Source organism: Phialemonium atrogriseum (genome assembly GCF_030411735.1).
Source record: "Phialemonium atrogriseum strain 8032-3 unplaced genomic scaffold QBC33scaffold_15, whole genome shotgun sequence".
Lineage (NCBI taxonomy): Eukaryota > Fungi > Ascomycota > Sordariomycetes > Cephalothecales > Cephalothecaceae > Phialemonium > Phialemonium atrogriseum.
Genome location: NW_026848152.1, coordinates 455,526 through 479,164, shown reverse-complemented (window position 1 = coordinate 479,164; position 23,639 = coordinate 455,526). Strand labels below are relative to the sequence as shown.

The 23,639-nt window shown below is 54.4% G+C and overlaps 6 protein-coding genes across 6 annotated transcripts; 2 read left to right on the top strand and 4 right to left on the bottom strand.

Annotated features, from left to right (window-relative positions):
* Positions 1–93: 93 nt before the first annotated feature.
* QBC33DRAFT_515844 (putative eukaryotic translation initiation factor 2a protein) lies at positions 94–2,281 on the bottom strand (the record flags this gene model as incomplete). The annotated part of the gene is made up of 2 exons (XM_060426109.1): positions 94–1,629; positions 1,697–2,281. The coding sequence occupies 2 exons, from the start codon at positions 2,279–2,281 to the stop codon at positions 94–96; spliced, it is 2,121 nt and encodes a 706-aa protein (XP_060282729.1).
* Positions 2,282–7,284: 5,003 nt separating this feature from the next.
* QBC33DRAFT_541288 (uncharacterized protein) lies at positions 7,285–7,762 on the top strand. The gene has a single exon (XM_060428151.1). The coding sequence runs from the start codon at positions 7,291–7,293 to the stop codon at positions 7,462–7,464; it is 174 nt and encodes a 57-aa protein (XP_060282728.1). The 5' UTR covers positions 7,285–7,290; the 3' UTR covers positions 7,465–7,762.
* A 2,101-nt stretch (positions 7,763–9,863) lies between these two features.
* On the bottom strand, positions 9,864–11,133 carry QBC33DRAFT_102451 (uncharacterized protein). The gene is made up of 2 exons (XM_060421853.1): positions 10,222–11,133; positions 9,864–10,165 (listed from the first exon to the last, which is right to left on the bottom strand). Exon 1 carries the CDS (start codon positions 10,907–10,909, stop codon positions 10,259–10,261), a length of 651 nt encoding a protein of 216 aa, XP_060282727.1. The 5' UTR covers positions 10,910–11,133; the 3' UTR covers positions 9,864–10,165; positions 10,222–10,258.
* A 72-nt stretch (positions 11,134–11,205) lies between these two features.
* Positions 11,206–11,704, bottom strand: QBC33DRAFT_541279 (uncharacterized protein). The gene has a single exon (XM_060428150.1). The coding sequence runs from the start codon at positions 11,667–11,669 to the stop codon at positions 11,358–11,360; it is 312 nt and encodes a 103-aa protein (XP_060282726.1). The 5' UTR covers positions 11,670–11,704; the 3' UTR covers positions 11,206–11,357.
* Positions 11,705–11,748: 44 nt separating this feature from the next.
* On the bottom strand, positions 11,749–14,475 carry QBC33DRAFT_541278 (CP2 transcription factor-domain-containing protein). Its single transcript, XM_060428149.1, has one exon. It carries the CDS (start codon positions 14,167–14,169, stop codon positions 12,082–12,084), a length of 2,088 nt encoding a protein of 695 aa, XP_060282725.1. The 5' UTR covers positions 14,170–14,475; the 3' UTR covers positions 11,749–12,081.
* Positions 14,476–20,869: 6,394 nt separating this feature from the next.
* Positions 20,870–23,057, top strand: QBC33DRAFT_102225 (uncharacterized protein). Its single transcript, XM_060421852.1, has 4 exons — positions 20,870–21,158; positions 21,393–21,639; positions 21,719–22,411; positions 22,497–23,057. The coding sequence occupies exons 1-4, from the start codon at positions 21,019–21,021 to the stop codon at positions 22,908–22,910; spliced, it is 1,494 nt and encodes a 497-aa protein (XP_060282724.1). The 5' UTR covers positions 20,870–21,018; the 3' UTR covers positions 22,911–23,057.
* The last annotated feature ends 582 nt before the right edge of the window (positions 23,058–23,639 follow it).

Below are 23,639 nucleotides of genomic sequence, written 5' to 3'. Positions count from 1 at the left end.
ACGTCGACCCGAGGAACAGATGTAGCACCTTGAGCCTTGCGAAGGTCCCAGGAAAGAAACCGCGAAATGCATCCCCATTGTCTCGTCTCCACACTACTCCTTTTCTAGGATATCAAGCTCCTTGATGACGGCACTCTTCGTCCCGATCTTCTTCATCTGGGTGTCTTCCAGTTTCTCTCCGCCGGCAAGTCGCATTTCCAGATCTTCAATTGCACGGATCTTCTTCTGCAAGCTGCGTACCTTCTTGGCGTTGGGGTTCTGGCTCGCTGATGACGCTGCTTCTGCTGCCGCCTCAGCAGCTGCCTGGGCCTGAGCCTCGGCCACCTGGTTGCCGGCGGCAGGGCCAGTGGGTACAGCGCCTTGCTGGTGGTTCATGCGCCCCTGGCCCGGGCGACTAGGGTCGCGAGCACGTTGAGTGTTGCTGCGGCTGCGACCTTGCACATTGTTGCGCGACTGGCTGCGGGAGTGCTGGTGATAGCCTCGTCGCTCGGGGCTGCGTCCATCGTTGGGAGGCCCGTTACGAAACTCCCTCCCAGGAGGAGCGAGACCGCCGATTTCACCACCGGCTCTAGGTTCTCCCTCCTTGCCCTTCTTGTTGCCGCGCTTCTTTTTGTTCTTCAGCGCAGTCTTGGACAAGTTTTCATTGCCGTTGGCGTCTGCATCGGCAGGAGCGGCTCCAGGTATTGAGGAAGCGTCGGTGAACTCGGCTCCGGGAACATGGCGGCGAGCGCGACCACCGAATCCGTTAGGTCCTACCAACGCAGTCCCGTTGCTGACCACATGAGCCGCCCCACCCTCGTCTTCACGCTTGAAGTGCAAGGGTGTCATCGTGCCCCGAGCCCCAGGGGGACGGTAAGCCCCCGCAGGTTTCGAGGGGGTCTTGACTGTCCCCAGATACGCGAGTGCCGACGAATGCGGGGTCGGCACAGGATGCAGCGGGTCGACACCTCCAGGAGTACCATCCAGCGGAGCGGGCCGCCAAATGACGTTGTACAGCTCGTCCATATCCTCGTTGTACATGATCCCACCGCCCACATGCCAGAGCTTCACGCCGTTTTCCACGCGGAGACGCGGAGAGGTTGTTGCCGTCAGGATGTATCGACTATCCGGGCTCCACTCGCAAACGCTGGGATTGCCACTCTCGATGGTACAAACCTTGCGGTAATCCTTCTCGAGATCGTAAATATCAATCTGGCCTGCCAGGTTTCCAAAGCCGGCGACCAGAGCGAACCTTCCTTGGGGCGAGAACTTGAAGGTGTTGCGAGGGCCGAGTGGGAAAGAATGGGTGGCAATGGCACGGTGGTTGAAGATGGTCGTCTTGGCAGGCATATATCCATAGATCACACCAAACTCTCTCGAGTTGGGAGACCAGGCGACGTCGTGGATAGGGCCGTCCTTGTCCAATGTGATGCGTGCATCAAAGGAGCCATTAGCACTCAGCAAGTGCAGGGCAGTCTCGCCATAATAGCTCTTGTTCGACTTGTCCACTTCGGTTTGTGCCAGCACAATCAAGCTTGTGCCCAGCCCGTTCCACTTCAGCTGGACCTTGTCGCCTTTGAAGAAGGTCTTCTGCGACATCGGGCTGGTAAACTGCGGCACGTTGAAAACTTTGACAGCGGCGGGTTGACCCTGGAGCAAATCATATTAGCATACTGCACTCAGTACCAACTAGGGTCGAAAGGGGGAATTATCAAACCTTTCGTTCGGGGATGAAAACAGCCACGTTGTGGTTTTGGCCGGGTGCAATCGCGAAGTCCGACACTCCTTCAGCCCTAAGCCTGTTCCAGGGGGCGGTGAGGTTGTTGCTTTCGTAGAATTGGACCTCGTTGGTGACAAGGCGGGCGCAGAACTGTTCGTCGGTGGTGTACTGGAGGTTCCAGCCTGACTGCGACTTCTGCACCCAGGACCCGAGTGGCTTCTTCTCAGCTCCCTCGTCAAGGTCCTCGACAGTGCGCCAGATTTTCAAGTTCTTGGTGGCATCGCCCGCCTCGTCTTTAGCAGGCCGCTCCCAAGTGCTCAAGAACGAACCCCGTGGAGAGAAGGCCAGCTCAAGAACGTTTGGGATTGGCACGGAGGCCAGCACATGGCCGACGGAGGCATCGACAATGTTGACACCTTCGTTAGAGGCGTATGCAAAATAGCGGCCACAGGGAGAGTAGTCACAACACCGGGTGTTCCCTTCGGGTTTAACGAATCCAGGAAGAGGCTCGTAGACAGGCGCAGCATCGAACACGCTGATGGCCTTCTGGGTTCGGTAGGCAAACTGAATCGGACTGGCCATGACTAGTCAAAGTCACAGATATCGCGACGGGAGGTTTGGTTGGGGCTTAATGAGTTCTTCTTTTCGTGGATTTGATGTTCTTCTGGTCGCAGAAGACTGATCAGGTCGCTCTTCTTGTCGTGGCGGTGGGAGGCAGAGAGTGCCTGGCGAAGCCGAGTGTTTGTAGGCCAAAGGGAGTAAGCAATGATTGCTCTTCCCTGGATGCAGCAGACGGCAATGACTTGATCAGCGTGCTGATCAGTTGGTAGCGGTAAGTGAATAGACTTTTGCTCCGAGAAAAACGGGCTTTGTGATGCCGTGGCTGATGACCGAAGAACGGGGCGAGCTACGACTCAAAGAGGCGACAAAAGAGTCCACAGAAGCTGAGGGAACCAAGACCGGAGAGCAGTATGAAAGAAGAGAAGGCGGTGTTTGCACGCACCCTTGGGGGGGTTGAATTGGCGAGGCGGTGCGTGAGGTGACCGAGATGGGCTGGAGGAGAGAGGAAGGGAGTGGCCCAAACGTGGTCGTGCTCGTCACTATTTTATTTCCTGCACTCTTATTTTTTTGATTTTTTTTCTCCCAAACACTGAATCAGGCGCGGAGTGGCGGACAGGCTCCTTGCGCCTGTCGGGTCTAGCCCACGCTCTAGCGTGGTCTAGCGTCTCTCGGTTAACTCCCGAGATCTCTCCGGCACACAGTGACAATTGGGAAAGAACACAGGAAATTTGTATGCCGTTTACCGCAGAATCACAGTGTATCTGGTGCTACAATACACTCAAATCTGGAACCACTTCCCAAACAAAGCATATCTGATGCCTGAACCCTGGGTAATACCTAACAAGTATACCAAGGCAGAACAGATGCTCCTGACTGGGACACAATCCAGCCTGCAGTTTGTTCTTGTCTAGGTACCTAGAGTCTATATGTCCAGCATCTCGACATTTTCAGAAAACAGTGTCGAGGATGACCTGATGTCATTATCCTGCTAGTCAATCATGGAATATGAATTTGCCAGAGGCGGGAAATTCATATGATGTCTAGGTATCCCGACGCTAAGGAACCAGGTAGGTAACCTCGCCGTCCCACAACCGTATTGATGACATCTTAGGCGCTTGCGTCGCTGCTATTCCCAGTGCCCTGCCTAGAGATTACCTTCGAATCAGTTCCAGGCCAGCGCAATGCCATCCAGGATCCCTAATAAGTTTGTAGTGAGGAGGACAAAGACATGGCACGCCGGCAAGTCAAACCGATTATATGAACATGGCTCAAACCAGTTCCGGCCACCGAATCAACAGCTGATACGGCGGCCGGTTTAGCCAAACAAATACTGGACAAATTCCCTGTTTCGTATGGACTGGCCGATCCGCCAGGCAGGCTCAGTTCTGAGCGATGAGTTGCGAGTCGCTGGGACAACAGTTCGTTGCCATATCTTGCGCGTTCAAACTCCCCAGCAAGATCGTTGTTATCCACGCCCTTGTTTGAATCAACCACTTCCTACCTCAAATCCTGCCTCCGAAGCCCAGGCCTTGGAAGCCATGAACTTATTCAAATAGGTCTCGGCCTAGTGGTGCAGCGGTATGCACCTGGAATGACCATGCATGTGCGAGTCCGGCCCGGTTGCCACGACGTTACTCGGTGCCTGCACATGGAAGCGGAGAATTGCGGAGGGTTTGATTACGGAGTTCGGGTACTTCACGTTTATTGGGTGGATCGTTGCACCGTTCTCGGGACATCTTGGAGGCGCCAATCATGTATGTGCTAGGGTTCCTTTAGCTCCCGCTTCTTCAGCCTCACAAACGACGTACATATTTTCATATTTCAAGAACAATGGATACTTTCAATAGGTAGGTAGATCTTGTTACTAACCTTAGGCCACGAGCCGCCGTCCCTTTGTGCGCTGATTGTGGGGCAACTTGAGGCATAGTGAACGTTTATGCCGTTAACATATTTGCCTTCCATCTGCGTCCTTTCCGGAGCCCCATCCTCATCCACATCCTTCCTAGATATTCATAAAAAGCATTTGCCATTGTGGCAGCTTTTGATACAGAAACCGCAAGGAAAGAAGAGGCCTAATCCCCGACGGTATGAGCTTGTCTATTCCAAATGAGGCTCTTACGCACTCGAGAACTTCCTATCAATTAGAGATCCAGTGATATTTGAGGGGAAAACTCCGATTCCTTCGTGGACAAATGTGTCACAGTAATCATGGTCTTCGTATTCCGAGGATAATTTGGCCCCTGCGCCTGCCATGGCCATCATGGGCCGTGACGGTAGTGGGTGCCTCCCTATATGCCTGTTGACGTCTCCCAGGGCCATAAGAACAGCAGCTGTTCCTTGATTTTGGTGGTTTTCGACAGCGAAATCCTTCTTAAGTGGCCCCCTCTTTTATCGGCTCGCAGCCACCGTTCTTGCAAACCCTACGGGGAGGTTTTAGGGAGCTTGCTGTTGATTTTTGGGGGGTGGGGGAGAGGGCAGTTGCGGTGGTACTGATACTGAAATATGGCCTCCTTTAGCAGGTACCTGGCTTCTAAGGTTTGATGCGTTGCTGAGGTGAAAGTGAAAGAGGCCAATATGTACACACCGGCCCATAAATATCTGACCTCGGGGTGCTGGCCGACTTGTCTTCTTTCCAACCTACAAATTTCCTCTCTCTTGCTCGGGCCCTTATCCGATCTCCTCGACTGCAGGTGAAGTCCATCCGATACCACTTTCTACGCACCGCCGACGTCTATCGGGTGCCTTGCCTGCACCTCCCTGACATCACCGCAAATTCTTTGCCGCGGATTTTCATCTTTGCAAACAAGGCCAACAAAAGTAAGTGTGCCCATTGCATGCTATTGCAAGAATAGTCTCACTCCCGAGATAAAATATAGTACAGCCACAGATAGTGCCGCCTCCTAAAGAGCTATGTACAGTCAGGACACAGGAGAAGCTAATACATGGGCAGAACATGAACCGAGACAACAATAACCTGCCAGACTGGCAGCTCCATGTGGCGCAGATTCTGGCCATGCATGGCTATGGCAGCAGCCAGGTCCGCAATGACAACGGTAATGGTGCTTCGGCTGGAGCAGATACTTCGACTTCGGCCCTTATCGCCCTCTTGGCCAGCAGGCCTCCCGCCAGAGAGTCTCGAGATGCCCAGCGAGACACTCGTGCTAGCACTGGTACGTAAACAACACGCAGGGGAAACACGCAAGGAAACCTCAAAATCCTGTGCCGAACTTTTGAGATCCCTTCTCCTCAGCTTCATCCCCTACAAAACCAAATCCCACCTGCCCTCTTCCATCACAGGAAGAAAAGCAGGCTCTTCGCTCATCAGATATCGATACTTATTCGTCCTCAGGTGGGGTCACCGATTATCGAGAGGCTGTCAACGAAGCTGGTAAGCCACGTACCACCAAACCTCAGACCCCAAAGGGCCAAGTGGAAGGAGCAACCCAACTGATGACCCCTCTCCAGTATCTTCCTCCTCGGCCGCCGGACTTCCAGAGACTCCTTCCAGCCCCGTGTCATCTGATTCCGCGTCCTCTTCCTCTTCCGAGTACGAGGACGACTCGATTTTCACCGGACTTCCTCTAGACATGGATACCAACGTCAAGCTGACCGCCGGTCACTTCGACGAGATGAGCAAGATCCTGATGGCGAAGGCGGGGGATATCAAAACCTATGAGCAGACGAATAACTACTCCATTCAGCACCTCGACGTAAGTAATCTTCCAAACGAAACAAGAGATGCCCGAGGCCCGAGGCCAGAGGCCGCCTCAGGTGTACTGCTTGGTCACCCGTGGCCACTCGTGGTCATGTCACCTCAACGCACGCTGAAAGATGTGGCTGCTAACTTTGTGGAAACTTGAAAGTGGCCTGCCGGCAATCCTGCTGATCCTGCCCTGGTCAGTACTATTGGACCTGGCGCTACTTCTGCGTCCGACGGTGGCAAACCTGTCGTCGACGATGAAGACCGGGCCAACCAAGAGAAGATCGCCCGTATGGTTGCCCGCATCACCTTCGGCGTCGAAGAAAAGATCGACCCCAAGCATCAATTCAGCAAGAGTCTCTTCTTTGGCGACTGGCTCGCCCCCCCAAGCGGCGAGAAGGAGTACTTCATCGAGATCCAAGTCAAGCGCGTCAAGGGCTACGACGCCGCCCTGCTCGAGGAATGCGGAGTTAACCCCGAACTAGCGTTCCTCTCCATGAGAGACGTCGTTGTTGGCGAGGGAGGCGCGGTCACCATCGTCGACCCTAAGAAGGGAATCGCAGCTGTGGATCGACAGATCACCGAGGTCGCTCGGGCCGTGAGGAAGCACAGCAAGGCTGACGGTAAACGCAACGTGTCCGATTGTAGCTCGACTTCCGCGGATACCAGCTCCACTGGCGACGCCGGGTCTGCCCAGCCGGCTACCACTGTCTCAGCCATTGTGACCCCGCCCGGCTTCCCCAGCCGGAGCACCACCCGCGCTGACGTTTCCACTGGTGACGGCGAGCCTCTCGAGCCCCCCGAGGCCATCGAAGGCATGGTGGACGGCTTCCCTATCCGACCCACCCCATTCATCCCCCTGCAGCGCGTCCCCGCCAAGCTCGACGCGGCCGCCACCCGCGCCAACTTCCGCAAGGAGCTGATGAAGCACTTCGAGCACCTCGAGGCCAAGGTCCCCGCCCCACGGAACTGGACCATGCGCGTGGCCAACTCGTTCATCTACATGGTCAAGGTCATCGGCATCCCGCGCCCCGCCGGCGCCGTCAACACCTTCACAGGCCCTGTCGTGGCCGACCGCAACTCGACCCTCCTGGCCATGGGCGGCTGGGTCGTGCCCCCCCTCGAGGAGCGCGCCGCGTACCGCGCCGCCAACCCGCACCTCAGCCCCAAGCCCGCCAAGCGGCCCCACGGCGTCAAGACCAAGCCGTCCGTCCAGCGGGCCATGCCCACCAAGCCCGACATTAGCGAGGTCGGCCAGGCCAACGCCATGGGCGAGTTCCCGCCCCTGTGGATGGAGGTGGGCGACCCGACGCTCGAGGACGTCTACTGGATGGTGTGGGAGCTCTACGGCGGCCGCCAGTTCGTCGGCTTCCGCTGCGGCACCGCCTTTGGCGTCTCCCGCAAGGCCGCAAGCGCCACCGACGCCCTGGCCCAGAACCCCTTCCGCTCGCCCTCGCGCGAGGCCGTCTCCCACTCCGCCACCCTGGAGCGCGCCTCGGGATAAAAGGGGGAAAGCGGGGCCGCCGTGCTCGGGCTTCCGGCCCTGCTGCCTCTCTCCGTCCGCCCCTGTTCAACGGGGTTCCTGCCCCCCCTAGATGGGATTGGGAGTAGTCACTGACGGCGGGTCTCGGCCTGGGTTATGTTTTTGCTTTGCCATCGTATTTTACGAATGAACAATGCTGGCTCGCTCGGAAGAGACGAGCAGCCCCTACGCGCCCACCGTCCCAGCCTGAATATGGTGAATTGCAAAGTGCTGCCAGAGTAAATAAATCCGCCCGTGTATTAATGTCCCGCGATTCCCCTACCGGAGGTTTCCAAAGTATAAGTTGGCCCCCGTTCCCTGATTTTGGCTCATCCCTTTCGGGCATCGTGCATGGAAGCTGTGTTATCAATGACGTAGGGGGCCTGAGGTCTGAGCGGAATGCCGTCCACTGACTGTTTACTCGAGTGTTGCTGAACACTTGGGGTCGGAAAGGGGTAGAAAACTCTTCGTCTCTGATGCCCGGTCTTCGTTGAATGAAGTGCGCGCGTTCTTTTAGTTGGTGGTCAGCAGGTGCTGGTGAGATTGGTGGGCGCAATGAGAAATTGTCACGATGGTATTCAGGGGTTAAATACCTCCCGCCGAGTTGGAGGAAAAACCGGTTTGGAGACAAAACCCACTGGCTATTTAATCTGCAATCGGCCTCAGACTAGAATCTGGGCCTGAGACATCCTTAAACTCCCATCTCATGTGTAGAAGTTAGTTCAGAGGCTGTTCAATTGCGAATGCCTCATTCCATTCGACTCCATCCACCATTTTCCACCTCTCCCATCCCGCATATCTGAAGGAAATGCCCTTCTTCCCAATCTGCCAATATAAGCCATCCCATCACTCTCCTCGGAAAGAGACAGCCTAGCCCAATTCAAGAACCCCCCACCGTCGATCTCTTTCCATCAACGGACACAAGCGATCGAGCCAATGCGGGCTGCCCTAAGTCCCGCGGCCATAAAAAGAAGTGCCTGCTGCCGATCGCAGTGGCGTAAAAAAAAGAATGAGCTCCCCAACGCCTCATGCAAGCATCATAGATCCGCTACATCGTGGCTTTCGCCCGCGTCTCCTCCCCCATCTACCACAGTAGGGGTTAGATGGCCCCGCGGATGATGAGTCCGCCGTAAAGATATCATGAGCCCTCGCCCCCGCCGACGTCCTCTGGCCAAGCTTATGAGCACTGGCGGGGGTGTAGGAAGCCACTTGGCCCTCATCTCATCACTGACGGCAGAAGTAGACAGCCCGAGACTCGTCGATCGTGAGTCTTGCGCCACAACTGCCCCTGTCGACCTCGACTTGCCGATGTCATTGGCTCACCGTGACCAGACGAGGGTTCTCGCCGCTGTGGCTGTACGGGCATTAGTATATAGTAGTGTGCACAAGCAGGGGGGTATCGTACCGGCTTGTGGCAAATGATCTGCCCACCGAAAGACTCGCCGGCTCAGTGAGAGCTGGCCCAGTGCCATGGCCCCGGTGGGAACGCCCCGGCCTCTTATCACTTCTCCGAAGTCATTGGGGCTGTGGTTACTCCCGGTGGCGATCGACCCCTTTTTCTCCACACAACCAGCTCGTAGAGGACCCCTACTACCCACCCGTGCCACCCTGTACTTCGTGAACCCCCCTAGCAGAGAGGAAGGACAACTACGCGTACCCCTCGAACTGTGGCTCACCAGGTACCCGAGATGATCAGCGGTCTCCACGTGTATCACAGTGTGGCGACAACAACGTTTTGCTGCATCCACCTCCCCCCATTTTCCCTTCTCTCACCCTTTGAGAGGAAGCGTAGCCATTGGTTCGGCCCGAGCACTACCATGTGCCCAATTACTCGTGCTTCTTTTCCGTCCCTTGCTGAGCTGAAGCCTGCGTGGCCGGTGGCGATGAGGGCTCCAAGGGTTATCAACATGGAATGGATGGGAAGTACTTCGGCCCCACGAGCTCACGGATCGGTCGAATTACCATCTCCGTTCCCAACGAAGCGACTGGATGCGATTTCCGACCGTCTCTCCGCCCGCGGCTATGGTTTAATAGCCCCGTAGGCTCCAGATCAGCCAAGTAACCATTTGTCGCCACCGGTGTGGCGTACGTATGTATACTACCCCCCATCAATCCCAAAATAACCGCCATATCGTGGCGGGTGAGCAGACCAGGTACTGGTACATGGAGGCCAGCTAAGCGGCCTTCTGCATCAAGCATCGGCACGTCGTGCTTGCATGACGCGCTGCGCTGCGCTGCACGCCGTCGGGAACCCCATTTCTAGGCGCTATTTGTAGAGAGATCACTATCGACGAGAGATCCAGGGTCCAGGCTTGGGTGTGTGATTTTCCAGGGACCTAGATGGAATTGACGTCTCCCGCCATGATTGTTCCGCTTTGCCAATAGTCCCGAACGCGCTTCGTTATCCCCACCTCGCAAATTCGCGAGGATTTACTAGCTCATGGGGCTGGGCCTCGTTGTTAGGGCAATATGTCGCTCTCCTTGCATATGCAGGCGATTGCTGTTTAAGTGGCTGGAAGTTGGTCCGCCTCTTTCTTCGATCCCGTTCCGTTCCACAGCGCAATAGGGCTTGATTCAGGCAAGATTGGTAGTTTGCCCATCGAGGCGTTAATTAGACTTCTTTGGGAAATACCAATCGGAATGTTGGTATTATACTTCTTTTGATTGAAGAAAGTGATGTATCCTAGAAGATCAGTCATATAACCCGAGATGGGGACTGTTTTCTGGTCGCTCGCCCACCTGGATCTTGCAGCTAGTCGGATATCGTTCCCCCCCCCTAGATATTTCTTTTTCTTCCCATTGCGGCGTCGTACTTCCTATTCCGCAGTAAGACACGGTCCGGCAGATTGGAGAGGCTCCGTGAAGGACGGCAGCTGCGCCTTCCGTCTGTGGCATTAGCCTTGGCATTCCCGCCTTGCACTTCCTGCCAGAGCGATTGGGCGGCGAGGAGTAAAGGCGGCGGAAAAGCACTGCACGAGGCCCAATAGACCCAGGACACGCCGCGAGCTAGTACGGGTATCGCGTAGCCGAGCAAACAGGTAGCGACGTTGGTGAATAGGGAACTGCCTGATCTCGAGGGTGAAACCCCCCGGTTGCACAAGCTCGGTGGCGGTACACGCCCGCAGGTGCCAGCTGACGCGGAGCATGATGGTACATACGAAGAGCCGTTAGTGGTTATGAATGCCAACGTGGGACGGTGTTTCCGGGGGAGATGTCCGGTGAGGAGAGATGCACACAAATCAAGAGGGGGATCTTTTTGAACCAGACTACCTTGGAAAACCGTCCTCTCGCTTGAGTGGTAATACGGGTGATCAGCTGGGAGAAGAGGGGATCGCCCCTCAGCGTGACTGCTGACCGTTGAGGCATGTATGTACAATACCTCCCTCGCGACTGCGCCCGAGGAGAAAGTTCGCCACGCCAGCCCCATAGCGTGGGGAAAAGGAAGCGACTTGCCACAGCTCGAAATCGGCGAGGTGCACACGGTGCAATACCTACCTACCTAATTGTCACTAGCTGGACTTAGCATTTCGCGGGTCTGGATTCACAGTGGCTCTTCAGGATGGGCCTGGCGCTTCTCTTAGGCTGGTCGGGATGGAAGCCAATCGGCGTCCTTCATGAGGGAGACCCGGAGAGACCAGCGCAAGCGCCGTCAGAAACGCCGGCCCAAGGAGGAGATGCTTGGGAGACAACCAACCAGCACGCGCGGTCAAAGAGCCGGATAAGCGGCTTCGAATGGACTTTTCGTTTCCTCCTAACTTGACATCATAAACATTTCCTAAGTGGAGATGGCACTCTCAGTAGGGTCCTCTCTTGACATATGAACCGAATCTCTCATTAATTATCCTGCAGTTCAGGAGTGTCTCCTGAGTCTCAAGTTAAGCGTTTTGAACGCCTTGGCAGGGGTTCCCTGCTCCCGCTCCAGCCCCTTGGCCTGGGCCTCCTCCACCCCCAATATAAAAGGAAGTCGTCGAGATGATGATGGCCAAACCAAAGTTAAATACTATGATAGAATTTGGTTCCAGAGAAAAAAATGGAAGAGAAGCGAATCGATATGTGACAAACACCCCAACAGGCCTTCCTTCCCCTAACAACAATAACAGAAGAAGGTTTAAAAAGGGGGAAAAGGAAAGGGAAAACCGAAAACCGAAAATAAGCAAAAAAAGGGATATTCGTGTGCCTTTGCCCATGGCTTCATTTCTAAACCGCCGCAATCGTGAATTCCTCAAAGCAATAACCCCAACCCCCCCCCCCCCCCCTCCTTCCCCCCCCAAATGGACCAGAAAATATTTCCACAAGTAGCCGCCCCTCTAAGACTTGGTATTTATGTCCACAAAAACGTGGAAGAAACGCGACAAAAACTGGCCGGATCGAGGGCCCTTGGTATCTCAGAACAAATAGTTTCGAAAGAACATAACATCCCAACCGAATGTGTTTTTTCGTGCGCGCGCGTCCGTTTGTCGGCCTTGCGACATACAGAGTTATAGAAAGTGTCCATGGCCCCCAGTCTAGATGCCCAGTCTAGATGATGTCAACGGGAGATCTTGCCCTCATGTGTTCGTTCGTCCGAATATCGTGAGAAGGAAAAATCCAAGTGGAAAACTAGAACGTGAGTCGGAGTTTATAGCCAGGTTGCTTCGTTTCACCTCCGCCGGGTGAATCAACGGCCATCTCCCACTCTCCCTTGGCTGGGGGCGCTTGGCCATTGACTTCTGTAATGTCGAGAATCATGTCCTGGCCTTCCTCGAGCTCTCGAATTACGTCGTCGTCCATCTCGACCTCGAGACCGCGTGGCAACACACGGACTGTTCGGACAACTTTTGCTGGGTCAAGATTCCATTTTGCCACAAGCCGCCCTGCGAACTCCTTGGCCGTTCGCTGCATCAAGTAGACGGCCCGGTGGCACTCGCTCGCGCCTTCTGGTCCCGATGAATTCCGCTGGGCAATGTAGAAACAAGCGACCGGCTTCATCGTTCGTTCAGAAGGCGGCTTGTAAGAGGGGTCGACCCCTAATGCCTCGATCCAGTTGATCAAGTTGCCAGAGTCATCACGAGACTGCTTGACCTTGATCGGCTGATCTGAGCCATGTCTGGAGTCGGCGGAACCGACCCCGTTGAAGTCTTTCCAGTGCGCATTCGCCCCGCCGACTGAGATCTGTGAATGTAGCGAGAGGGAACTTGGTGACGGCGATACCAGAGATGAGCCAGCAACCGAGCTTGATTCACTTCGCCAAGGCACGGGGTCTCTCGGCTCGACCTTGGTCAAATCGGCGGGTTCTCCGGGTAGCGAAACTGGGTTGAGGTCGGGATCGTCGAGTTCATCGCCACGCAGATACAGGACGCTCACTGGCCGGGTGCTCGTGAACATATCCTGCAGCGTTTGGAGCTTGTAGTGTAGGTCCTCCTCGAGCGGGAGCCTGCCGCCGCAGCCAGCCGAGCTAGCTGAAGACATGGACCAAGTCCGCTTGTGCTTCTGCACCTTCCCTGGCCGATGGGAGTCCTGGGCCTTCGCTTGGGGTGCGCCAGATCTCTTGCGTTTTCCAAAATCCTTCATCCCGCTTTCGGCTTGTGCAATCTGTTGCTTCAGCTTGTCGATCGACTTCTTGACATGCGCCACATCATTTGATAGCTTTCGCTCGGCACCGTGATCGCGGAATAGCTTGACCTTGCAATAACAATTTTCTGTTGCTGATTCGGGCGGTACCTGCGCCGGGTCCGACGGGAGCGGGTTAGTTTTGGCACAGAGCCTGACGGGAATTCCCTTGACGCCTTTTGAATGGCTGAAATCGGTGGATAGGAAGTTGAAGCGGACCGCGATATTGCACTCGGCTGCGCCGTTGGCTCCTGGCGTCCATATGACGGAGAATCCGTTGAAGGTGGCCGTCTCCAATTCGACCCGGGTCCTTTTATCGTCCCCGTCGGCTGGTTGGCCGGCCTCGACATACTCGACTGCCTGCAATTTCCCGCCTCGCTGGTGAGCCTCGTTTGTGCCACGTCCTTCCTTCCATAGAGTCCAGCATACTCCGGGCTTCAGTCGCTGCTGCTCATCTTCAAAGGAGATTCGTACGTATGTCCGGAACCGAGTCCCTGGAGCATGGGGGATCGTTGCCATCGTATCAACAATAGAAAGCGTGTAGGGTTGCCCTTTATTAAGGTAGGTGACGGGGATTTCGTCCGCATGCTTGATCATCGCCGTTGGGGCATTCAAGGTCGCGTGGAAGCGAAACTTCTCGGCGGATGGCGGGAGGGTTATTACAGTGGCAGCCATGGACATGCCGAATCGCCCCTGCTGAAGCCCCATCATATGTGCTTGGCCGTGTATGCCGTTGTCGATGGACACCATGCGCTCCTCTGCGGAGCCGGAATCCATTGGTGATGCGTCCTGGTCCATTGTCTCATAACCTGTATCCTGGTGGACGAAGGTGGCCGGCGCGTACGAGGGCTGCTGTGGCGGAGGCTGAATGAATGGATTGAAGTTATGGAAGTGTGGAGGAGCATGAAGCGTCTGCTGAAAACTTGCGAGGTTCATCATCCCGGCGCCAGAGTGCATCGTGCCCTCTGTGGTGGGCATCGATAAGGGGGTCCCGAGACCCATGCCCAGACCTAATGTTGGCGTGTGCAGATCTCCAGCTTGCGGATGATACAGGGTATTGTTGCCCCCGGGGGTGGGAGTGTAGTAGCCCGGAGGCATATTGGAGAAGGCATTGAAGGAGAAGGAGTTGGGGTCTAGTAGCGAGGGCGTGAACCTCCATGGCTCATTCGACGCCCGTGGGGTAGGATCCTGGTCTCGGAAGGCCTCATGGCCTACAGCTTGGGATCTACGACAACCGCCAAGTCAGTATAGAGCGTCTTGTAGCTCGCAGTATCGCGACACGGGCAGACAGCATCGCGATGGGAAGGCGGGCGCAACCTCGCGCCAACTCGCCGCTTCTTTGCAGGAGAGGGTTTGAACCTCACAGACGAGGCGAATGCTGTACGAGCCGAGTCGCAACACGCGAAAGGGGGGGAACAGGGGCAAGGCAAGTTGAGAAATTCACATACCTCTCTTGGGAGCCAACAGGAATATCCGTCCCGGCAGCGGCGACGGCTGTTCTCGCCGGGCCGGCACTCGATGACGAAGATGTTGCTGCAGACACCTCGGGGAACTGCTGCCTGAAGTTGGCGAGCAGTTCGTCGCCAGGCTTTTGCGAGCTTGTCCTAAACGGCGCGGACCTAAGTTAGCTACTAGCACACTAGCATAACCGCATTGCGCACGCCGAGGGAGGTGCGGCGCAGGAGATGGCTGTGCCGAGGACCGTCGCGTTTCTCCTTCCGATTAGGTGAACAGAGGGCGACTGCGTACCTTTGCCGGAACATGGCGTGAAATCAACTAGCTGTCCAGACAGCAAGCCTGACGAGTTCAAAAGTAACGAGCGTTGGCCTAAGCCTTTTTCCTTCTCCCCGTTCAGTTAACGACCCCTAGGCCAAGCTTGTACTGATTTGCGCCAAACGTTGAGTTTCTGGCTGTGGTTGGTGGGTGAAAGACTTCTCGATGCTTGGGTCGATTCTCAGGGTTCTAGCCTCGAAACCATGTATGGTTTTTGCTGACGACAAAAGAACGACTGGCTGTGGCGCGTATTCACTGTCGCGTGTCGGAAACGTGGAGTCCGAGGAGAGGGAGCAGGAAGCAAGAGCCAGATTTTTGGAAACTGTGTCACAGAGTCCCGAAACGAGAGGCGGTAAGAGGGGGAGAAAGGGAGAATTGTAATGGGTGTCGCTTGTATATACCTAAGCAGCTAAGGCAATCCTGACTTTAATGGTGCTGTGGGTTCGGAAGGTACGTACAATACTAGAGTTAAGGTATACCTAGTACATGTAGCGGGCCCGACAGAGATCGTGTCCTCGAGTTCTCGCGTGGGAGTCTGAGAAGGCGGATGGACAATGAAGAGAGAGCATGGGGGAGGTGTGGAATTTTGGATAATAGGGCCTGGTCCTTAACCCCATCTGCATAGGTACCATTTCGATGCGACGGATGACGGGCGGGGGGCGTGGGTGTGTGCCCATAGGCGGCAGCCGGTGGGGTCACCTTCCGGCTGGAAAGTCACGAGACAGGAGGAGGGAAATATGAACTAGTCCCTTGTACTGTACCTTCTCGCCCTGGATTCAATACGGACGCACCCGCTGTGCGCCTAGTAGGATGGGCTCCACAGCCACCTATGCGTGCCAAGCAAAGGTACCTAGGTACCTTCTTCCTAAAAGCCCGTCCCTATAGCACGAAATTCCGCGTAGCCGGTTGCACGTCGGACGAGCTCCGAAATAGCGAGTCGTAGGTGAACATACACCAAGTCACCCCTTGTAGGCCTTGCGATGGAGGCTAGGCACTTACCTAGACTCTCGAAGTTCGTTCTGTCCACCTGCTCTGTTGCCACATCTGGGTGAATACCTCGATGCTCTTAAGACGAAGTCTCTGTGCCGGTACAAAATAGAGTATTCCCCCCTAGGATGGATGGATGGATGGTACAAATTAGGTAGCGTACCTACCTAACCTACTAGGTACCTGTGTATGTACTTATAGTATAAGGTACACATGCCGAACAACCTAAGGTGGTATACACCATTCGAGCCGACAAAGCGCAATCCTGCACAATCCCATCTACAGAGTGACAGCTTTCCGATAGGCAACCTCAACTCGGGCCGGGGTGTGGGCTCTTTCCGCCTCGTTACGTATCCTCCAAAAAATCCGCGCCGGATCAGCAAGGACACTCCCTCTTCCAGGTGCGCTAGCACACTAGGTGGTGCGGCTAGGGCATGTCTCTGATCGAATACATACTGTGCTACTACTCTAGTACATAACATCCCTACTATACTAAGTATATAAATCTGTATCTGCAGCTTAACCCCACCGTTCACGACAGATTGTAAGCGCGGCTTCCGGTCGTGGTAGCTCGTCGGCATCGCGATAGATGGCCCATGGTGCTCGCGAAACCCATTCAGCATGTAACTGCGACCTTCCCCCTTCGTAATTTTGCGTACTCAGTCGGGCTCAGGCCGCCCACGTTTTTCCCTGAGTACTTGGATGCAAAGCCCTACACGACCATGGACGTCCCGTCTCCCCACCATTGCGACTGGCTCGAAAATTGTCCGACAAGGATCCCGCTGTATGGAAATTCGGTCGAATTCCAAAAGTACGCAGTATTCCGATGTGCTAGGGCCCTCCAGGGCTCTGAGTGGGGGAGCGGTCTGGAGCTTTTACTCCTACCCCAGTCACTCTAAACGACACCTGGATCAAACATGACGTCATTGTGGCTTGCCCCTACCCCGCTTGCCATCACCCCCAAAATGGGCTCCCAACAGCGACAGTTGGTTGTTTACATTGAGGTCGATAGACCTGCCTAATTTCGTACCTCCCAAGTGTAGACGAAGGTCATGGGTAATGGATAAGAAGGAGAATCCCGAGGCTGACGCCACGACGTCCCAAATCCTTTGTCTATGTATAACTTTGGTACAGAGCCTCGGCTATTCTTGCCAATGGCTCCACGGTGCTAAGAAACGGTCTTGAAACATCTCATCTAGAGGTACCTATATCAACGCAGAATCAGCCCCGCTCGCTCTGAGCAGTGCACCCCGAGCGATGAGTTCGGTCTCTCTCGACCGAACACAACTATGCACATGCCAAATGCATTACAATAGTACGGAATACTAGCGAGAGGAAACAGTACGGCTTCCTCGACTGCAGGGACCACCTGGCTAATACAATACCGTACTTGCCCAGATTATTCCAGCACCGCCTGTAAGGACCCTCACTACCTTACCTACCTCTAGGTACCTATACTGGGTACGCAGTACACAGTAGGTAGGTACCTAGGTAGTGAGAAGATCCGAACCTACCTAGTTACCAATCCGACGGTCCTTACATAATATCCTATCGACCCCTAGTATGATCAAGGTTCCACCTTATCATAGGTACGAATGGCCAAAGTGGCATAATCGGTAGTTGTAGAGAGAAAGCCGTTGAGAAAGGAGGATCCTGACTCACGAGTCCTCTTTCGTCCTAAAGCGAGACCCGTCAGCCTCAAAATAACATTTGGATCAAGAAAGGGCACGTGAGTGACAGAGTAACTGAGTGACTGTCTTCAAAAGGAAAAACTGGATGTCGGGTAACGATCTGAGGTGTGGCAGAATACCATGCGACCAACTAATCCTCCTAGAACAACTATCAAGATGAACTTGATAACTCATTTGTTTGATCTCCAAATCATATCTCCCTCAGAATGAAGCCGCCCGAGTCGCTAAAGAGCAGTTTGATTATTTACAGAAGGTGAATGGGTATTCTCTCTGGTCTTGATCATTTCACAACTGAGCGAATTTAGGGACAGTTAAGAGGCTTCGGAGAGTCAGAAATATTTACATAGTCCACCTTTGGAGCAACTAGAACGAAACACACAACTCCACTCCCGATCGAGTACCGCCATAAGTCAGAGAGACCCTTATTTCAAGAATCTATATTCATTCGTCTTTGACTGAGTCAATAACTCTCGCCCTCATTTTTTTTTTCGCTAGCAGAAACTTCCAGGAACAGCCACATGGAAGAGTTCCAATTTGGCGACCTAGAAGGGAGAGTACATATACTTCCTGTCGTTGGCAATTGATCGAGTTTGGCGAGGTACAGTACTTTCTCTTGGGATTCATGTAATACAAGGGTTATCCTAGCATTACATCTGATTCGCCGAGCTGCAATAATTTATGGAGCCCATCATACGATGGCTCGAAAATGACGTCAAGATTCGGTAGTCGCCTAATTGACAAGGGTCTTCGGCTTAAGGGGGCATCCAATAAAATTCTTCTGTTTTGGCCCCGGACTTGATTAGCCTGTGGAAACAAGTGTGGGAACGGCACCCTCCGGAGACATGGCGGAACAGCTTACACGCGCGAGATGAAACAGTCGCGTTCAATCAATTCCATCCCTTCCAATAAAATTCTGGGATGAAACCATATCTCCTGCCCTATCCGTTCTCAAAATCTCTTCTATAGAGTATGTGCAATTTATGCCGAGGAGAGTCAACGACGTCATCCCGACAAACGGCGCGACGGACCCGGCCTCCCGCCTATCTGATAAACTACCTATTCGTGAAGCCCTCACCCTGAGAATCGGGTCGGATCCACGGCAAGGCATCCCTGATCGACCCTCTTCACCGAAGGGGACCCTTTGGCCAACCCGAGGCGAGGTGCCGATGATGTCATCGCGGCTTGCACACAGGGTGCGATGCCCGAACAAATCCCGGAATGCGCCGGGGGTGCGCCACATGCCCTACTCGCTAACGGGTGGGTAGGTGCCACACCTGGCTGGCAAGAAGGACCTCCTCTGTCAAGTTCTTTTCGACGGCGCACGTTCCTGACTCACGTCTAACAGACCGAATCGCACCTTCATAGGCATGCGTAAACACTACACTCTCAAAAACCGCAGCCCACTGGGGCTACTTAGTTACATATCCCAATAGTAGCGCATACCCGGGTGCCTAAGAATGCTTCCAGTATTTCCGGTGATATCTGCGTTCTAGGTGTGGGTAATTGTTGACCAAGCATTAGAAATTGGAAAATCCACCGAAGACTTGGTTTACTTGCAGTCAGACTGAGGCATGGAAGAAGAAGCATGTATCAACTGGCCATCCAATAGCGACGATCTTGTTTGTGAATTGTCTCACCCAAGCTCTTGTGCGTCGGAGCGTAGTCATCTTTCCGGCCCCGTGCGGACTCCGTAGGTCCGGTGTCGTGCTGGCCAGCCTCCGATCACCATAAAAATTTCCCATATTCAAAATTTGTATCCCATCGGCAATCGTCGGTCCTTAGACCGGAGCCCGGTCAAGGGCCAAAATTACCTAGTGCGACTTTTGCAAGATGAAGGTATAAGTACTGTACCCTCTGACGAGGTCTGGTTTGTAGAGTACAACCTGGAGGTGGTTGTGGGATTCAGGCACGACCGGCCAGCGTCCGGGGTAGCCTGACCAGCTGATGATATCATGTCGTCATTGCCAAGGACAACCCCCCAAAAAGGAAGGGGGAAAAAGGACAAGACTCACACCAACAGGATCCTCATCTGCGCCAGGCACAAAAGGACCCTACATGATTCCCGAGTTCGAAGTTCGGTCTCTTTCATCATTCTTGCTCATTCCGTTTGTCTGACTCCGGGCACAATCCCGACCGTCATTACATTTACGGGCATGTTCGTAATTTGCGATGATCACTTCGGGGACAATTCGAAAATCCCTGGGAATATCATTTTTATTTTTGGAGGATCAGCGCCCTGAAGACGCCACCCCCCAAACCAACTCCTCACCAACCGTTGCCTTCTGACATAGGTACCTGATAGGTAGTAATACAGTACATACGGGGGTTGATTGGACGCGACACCGTTCCAGAGCGCGCTATGGTAAGAGGCGAGCCGTATCTTGGCTGCATAACGCCCCGTTGCTACAGTGGCATCCGTTCTATTTGGACCTCCTTCTCCCTCCGTTCCTGCGTATCTGCCGTATCAATGCGACACTGGTATTAATTACGGGCCACTCCCCTTTCTAGGACGCGTGGTTCTCTTTTGTCTAAATGGGTGCTATCGATTCTTCTGGGGGTGGCATCTAGCTGTATCCTCCCAGGCGTTAACGTGCAGGGCCTGGTTGTAGTTACCGAGTAACCGAGTAGTTGGGTGCCGAGGATGCACCCCATGGCAGATTGGAACAACGGCACAGTCTCATTAAATGATAGACTCAACTACATATAGAGAGCTTCTATGCTGTCGTAATTGGCAGGGTGGTATCCGCCAGCTATGCGCTTGGGTGATTTTACCGCTAGATCAAGGCATGTTCGTCCAGAACCAGGCGACCGGGAGGAAAAGGGGGGGAAAGGGGGAAAAGGGGAAAAGGGGGAGAACCGAAAGGCAAGTTAGTTACCATACCTGCCTTCAGGTGACCGGTCGGCTTCGCAGTCAAAGTCAACAAGCCGATTAGCCTTCAAGTCGTATGTGTTGGGGCTATATATATATATATATACGGTTCACGTGTTGTAGCTCATCGAGGTTGCAAAGTCGGAGCTCGTGGCGAAATGATTGGCCCTGTGGCAAAGGTGAGAAAAGTGGGAGGAGAAGACTCCCCGATCGCGCAAGCCGACAAAGTCGAAACTCCGTTGGGATGAAGAACTCGACTAGTTCTCAATAAAATTTGATGAGGAGAGAACTTCTTAAGCCTCTCTTCCAAGAGAACGGTGCTAGTCATGGCCAGGCACTCTGAAACGCTAACTTTTGAGGGGTTCAAAGCTTGGTTTAGCTACCGACAAAATACAGTTTCAACCATCCCTTATCTAAAGCTTATCTAACCTGGCAACCACGTCTTTCATCTCTTCACCTACTCGCTTTCTTGCTCCTCTCTTTTCGAACCCCGCTGGCACAAGGCCTCGTTTTGGAGGAGACATATATAGTTTTGCCGTTGTCGGCGGAAGAATACCTTAGCTCCTGCGCAAGTCGCACCTTCAGGCTCTTTCTCGAAGTCTACTTGTTCTGAAGAGGCAAGGGACAATGCCTTCGACGTCGTCCTCCTCCCCGCCGGCGACGTCGACTCCCGCCAGCACCGTTTCAGATTCGTCGGCGCACAATCCACAGGAAGAGCCACCGTCAGATGGCTCCAAGCTGAAGACCTTTGTCTCCATTCTGAGAAAGTAAGTTATCACTCCTTCCTCTCGTTGTCCGTTGCCGGACCTCCTCCTGTGGGCCAACCCCGCATCGCCAGCACGCATCCGACATGGTTGACCGCATGGGAGGCCGAGGATGGCTTCAAATCGCTACCCTGTCTGTCCCAAGGGGTTGAACTGTGTCGCATGGGTGGATTTTATATATTGGGCCAAACACGAAATTCTTTGTTGCGCTCTTGCTCACACTCACCGCCTTGGCAGGTTCATCGGTGTCGCCGATCTCGCTTCAGTCCGCTTCTCCTTGCCCTCGCAACTCCTCGAGCCGACTCCGAACCTCGAATATTGGAACTACCTCGATTCCCCCAATGCCTTTGTTGCTATCGGGACAGCGGATGAGCCTGTGGACCGCATGCTGGAAGTTTTGCGCTTCTGGTTTACGAAGGATCTGAAATACGCCAAGGGGAAGCCGTGCAAGCCATACAATTCATGCCTGGGAGAGTTCTTTAGGGTATATCCCCACTTGCGACAGCTTAAACCATGTCGTCAAGAGGTCTCAAGACGAGTTGGGTAGCTGACCCGAGCTGCAGTGTAACTTCGAAACCGACAATGATGCCCCCAAGATCAACACACGGGCGCTCCAAACTTCGTCGGGGAGCGGGAGCAGCGCCTCGAGTACAAAGTCTGGCCGTGGTTCAGTCCCGAGGGGCCTTGGATCGAACGACTCGAATGCCGCCTCGACCGTCTCCGTGCCGCAAACCGTCTCGAACCCCTCTAAACCGGTCCGCGTCTCGTATCTTACCGAGCAAACATCTCACCACCCGCCGGTCAGCGCATTTTACATCAGCTGCCCCGAAAGGGGGCTCCATGCGAGGGGCTTTGACCAGATCACGGCTAAGTTCACGGGAACATCGATCAAGGTGATGCCTGGGGAGCACAACCTGGGAATCTTCATCACTGTTGAGAAACGGGACCACGAGACGTACCAGCTCACGCACCCGGCGGCCCATGTTGGCGGCATATTCCGCGGCGCCCTGAGCGTTACCGTCGGAGACATGGCTTACATCACCTGCCCCCAGACGAAACTCAAGGCGATCCTGCACTACTATGACGAGGGTTGGCTGGGCCGGTCTACGAACAAGGTCGAGGGCATCATCTTCCGGTACGATCCCGAGAACGACGACAAGCAGCGCATCAGGGACGTCCCCGAGGAGGATATAGTTGTGCGGCTTGGCGGTGCGTGGAGGGACAAGATCTTGTTTACGTTGGGTCCTAAGCCAGTGGTATGTCTCCTCCCCCCCCCGACCTCTCCTCCCACCCCAGGAATCCTCTCTCCTGTAGATATGTATGCTTACACCTCACTCGCAGGATTCCCACCCTCCCGAGAAGCAAACCACAATAATCGACGTTGGGCCCCTCTCGGTGGCGCCGAAGGTGATCCCTCCCGAGGAGCAGCAGCTGGAGAACGAGTCCCTCCGCCTCTGGGGCGGCGTGACCAAGGCGATCCACGCGAAACAGTTCTCCAAGGCCACGACGCTCAAGCAGGAGCTCGAGGAGGCCCAGCGGGAGAAGGCGCGCAACCGGGAGCGGGCCGGCGAGGCCTGGAAGCCCACCTTCTTCGCAAAGGTCACCGACGAAGGCGGCAAGCCCGAGCTGACGGAGAAGGGCCGCGAGGTGCTCGGGCGGGCGCAGAAGGGCGACTGGGATCTCGCCGGGGTGTTGCCTGGACATGTGGGGGAAGTGGGCCCTGCGACGGATGGAGAGGTGACAAGAGAAATATGATGAAGCCGACCCGTTTGCTCCTAGATCTACCTTGTGCCGTACTTTCAGCGGAGTTGACTTTCCTTCCGGGGAATTGCATTGTCTGAGTGGGCGTGTCGTTGCGGAGTGAGGGGTGGACTTGGATGGATGGATAGATTTTCGTTGTTCTTTAGATTATATTTGCTTATTTTCCCCCTTTTCTTTTTGCATACCTAGCACTCCGAAGCCTCGGGGTTTGTCTAATATCGGTTGGGTGGAGTTTGGACGCATCGCCGTGATCAGATCACGGTATCATTATCATTCTCTCAGTTTTGGATGTCTTCGCGCGCCAGGCTGGGACTGGGGAAGTCTACCGTCCGCACGTCATACATGGGCACACAGGGCGCAAGAGAGGCCGAATCATATATCAAGATGTTGACGGCGGAGTTAAATGGAATGATGGGTTGGATAAGCTACGGCCTCCCTAGTAAAGACGTCGGATCGACGTTGAAGTCGCTGATACCTGCAGTTACTGTTGCTGTATGCACAGAGTATATATCTTTTTCCCTTGCATTAATCCTTAACCCTCGGACCCCCTGGGTGACCTGATTGATGATGTTAACTGGGTTGAGCGGCCTTCGAAGGCTTGCTTATATTACTGCCAGAAGGCAGACTTCATTCTGAACAGCCCCCTACCGTGCATAGGAAAGTCTATAACCGCGGGTAGATAGCTGCATGAACTGGCATATTCGCATACATATACCAACCCCT

What these genes read in the sequence shown, in the direction of transcription:
- QBC33DRAFT_541288 (XM_060428151.1), top strand. Translation starts at nt 7,291, where the DNA reads ATGGTGTGGGAGCTCTACGGCGGCCGCCAGTTCGTCGGCTTCCGCTGC.
- QBC33DRAFT_102451 (XM_060421853.1), bottom strand. Translation starts at nt 10,909, where the DNA reads ATGGGGCTGGCGTGGCGAACTTTCTCCTCGGGCGCAGTCGCGAGGGAG.
- QBC33DRAFT_541278 (XM_060428149.1), bottom strand. Translation starts at nt 14,169, where the DNA reads ATGCCTCCGGGCTACTACACTCCCACCCCCGGGGGCAACAATACCCTG.
- QBC33DRAFT_541279 (XM_060428150.1), bottom strand. Translation starts at nt 11,669, where the DNA reads ATGGGCAAAGGCACACGAATATCCCTTTTTTTGCTTATTTTCGGTTTT.
- QBC33DRAFT_102225 (XM_060421852.1), top strand. Translation starts at nt 21,019, where the DNA reads ATGCCTTCGACGTCGTCCTCCTCCCCGCCGGCGACGTCGACTCCCGCC. An exon ending in TTTGTCTCCATTCTGAGAAA is followed by an intron (nt 21,159 to 21,392) that starts GTAAGTTATCAC and finishes CCGCCTTGGCAG; the next exon opens with GTTCATCGGTGTCGCCGATC. An exon ending in CGTTGGGTCCTAAGCCAGTG is followed by an intron (nt 22,412 to 22,496) that starts GTATGTCTCCTC and finishes CCTCACTCGCAG; the next exon opens with GATTCCCACCCTCCCGAGAA.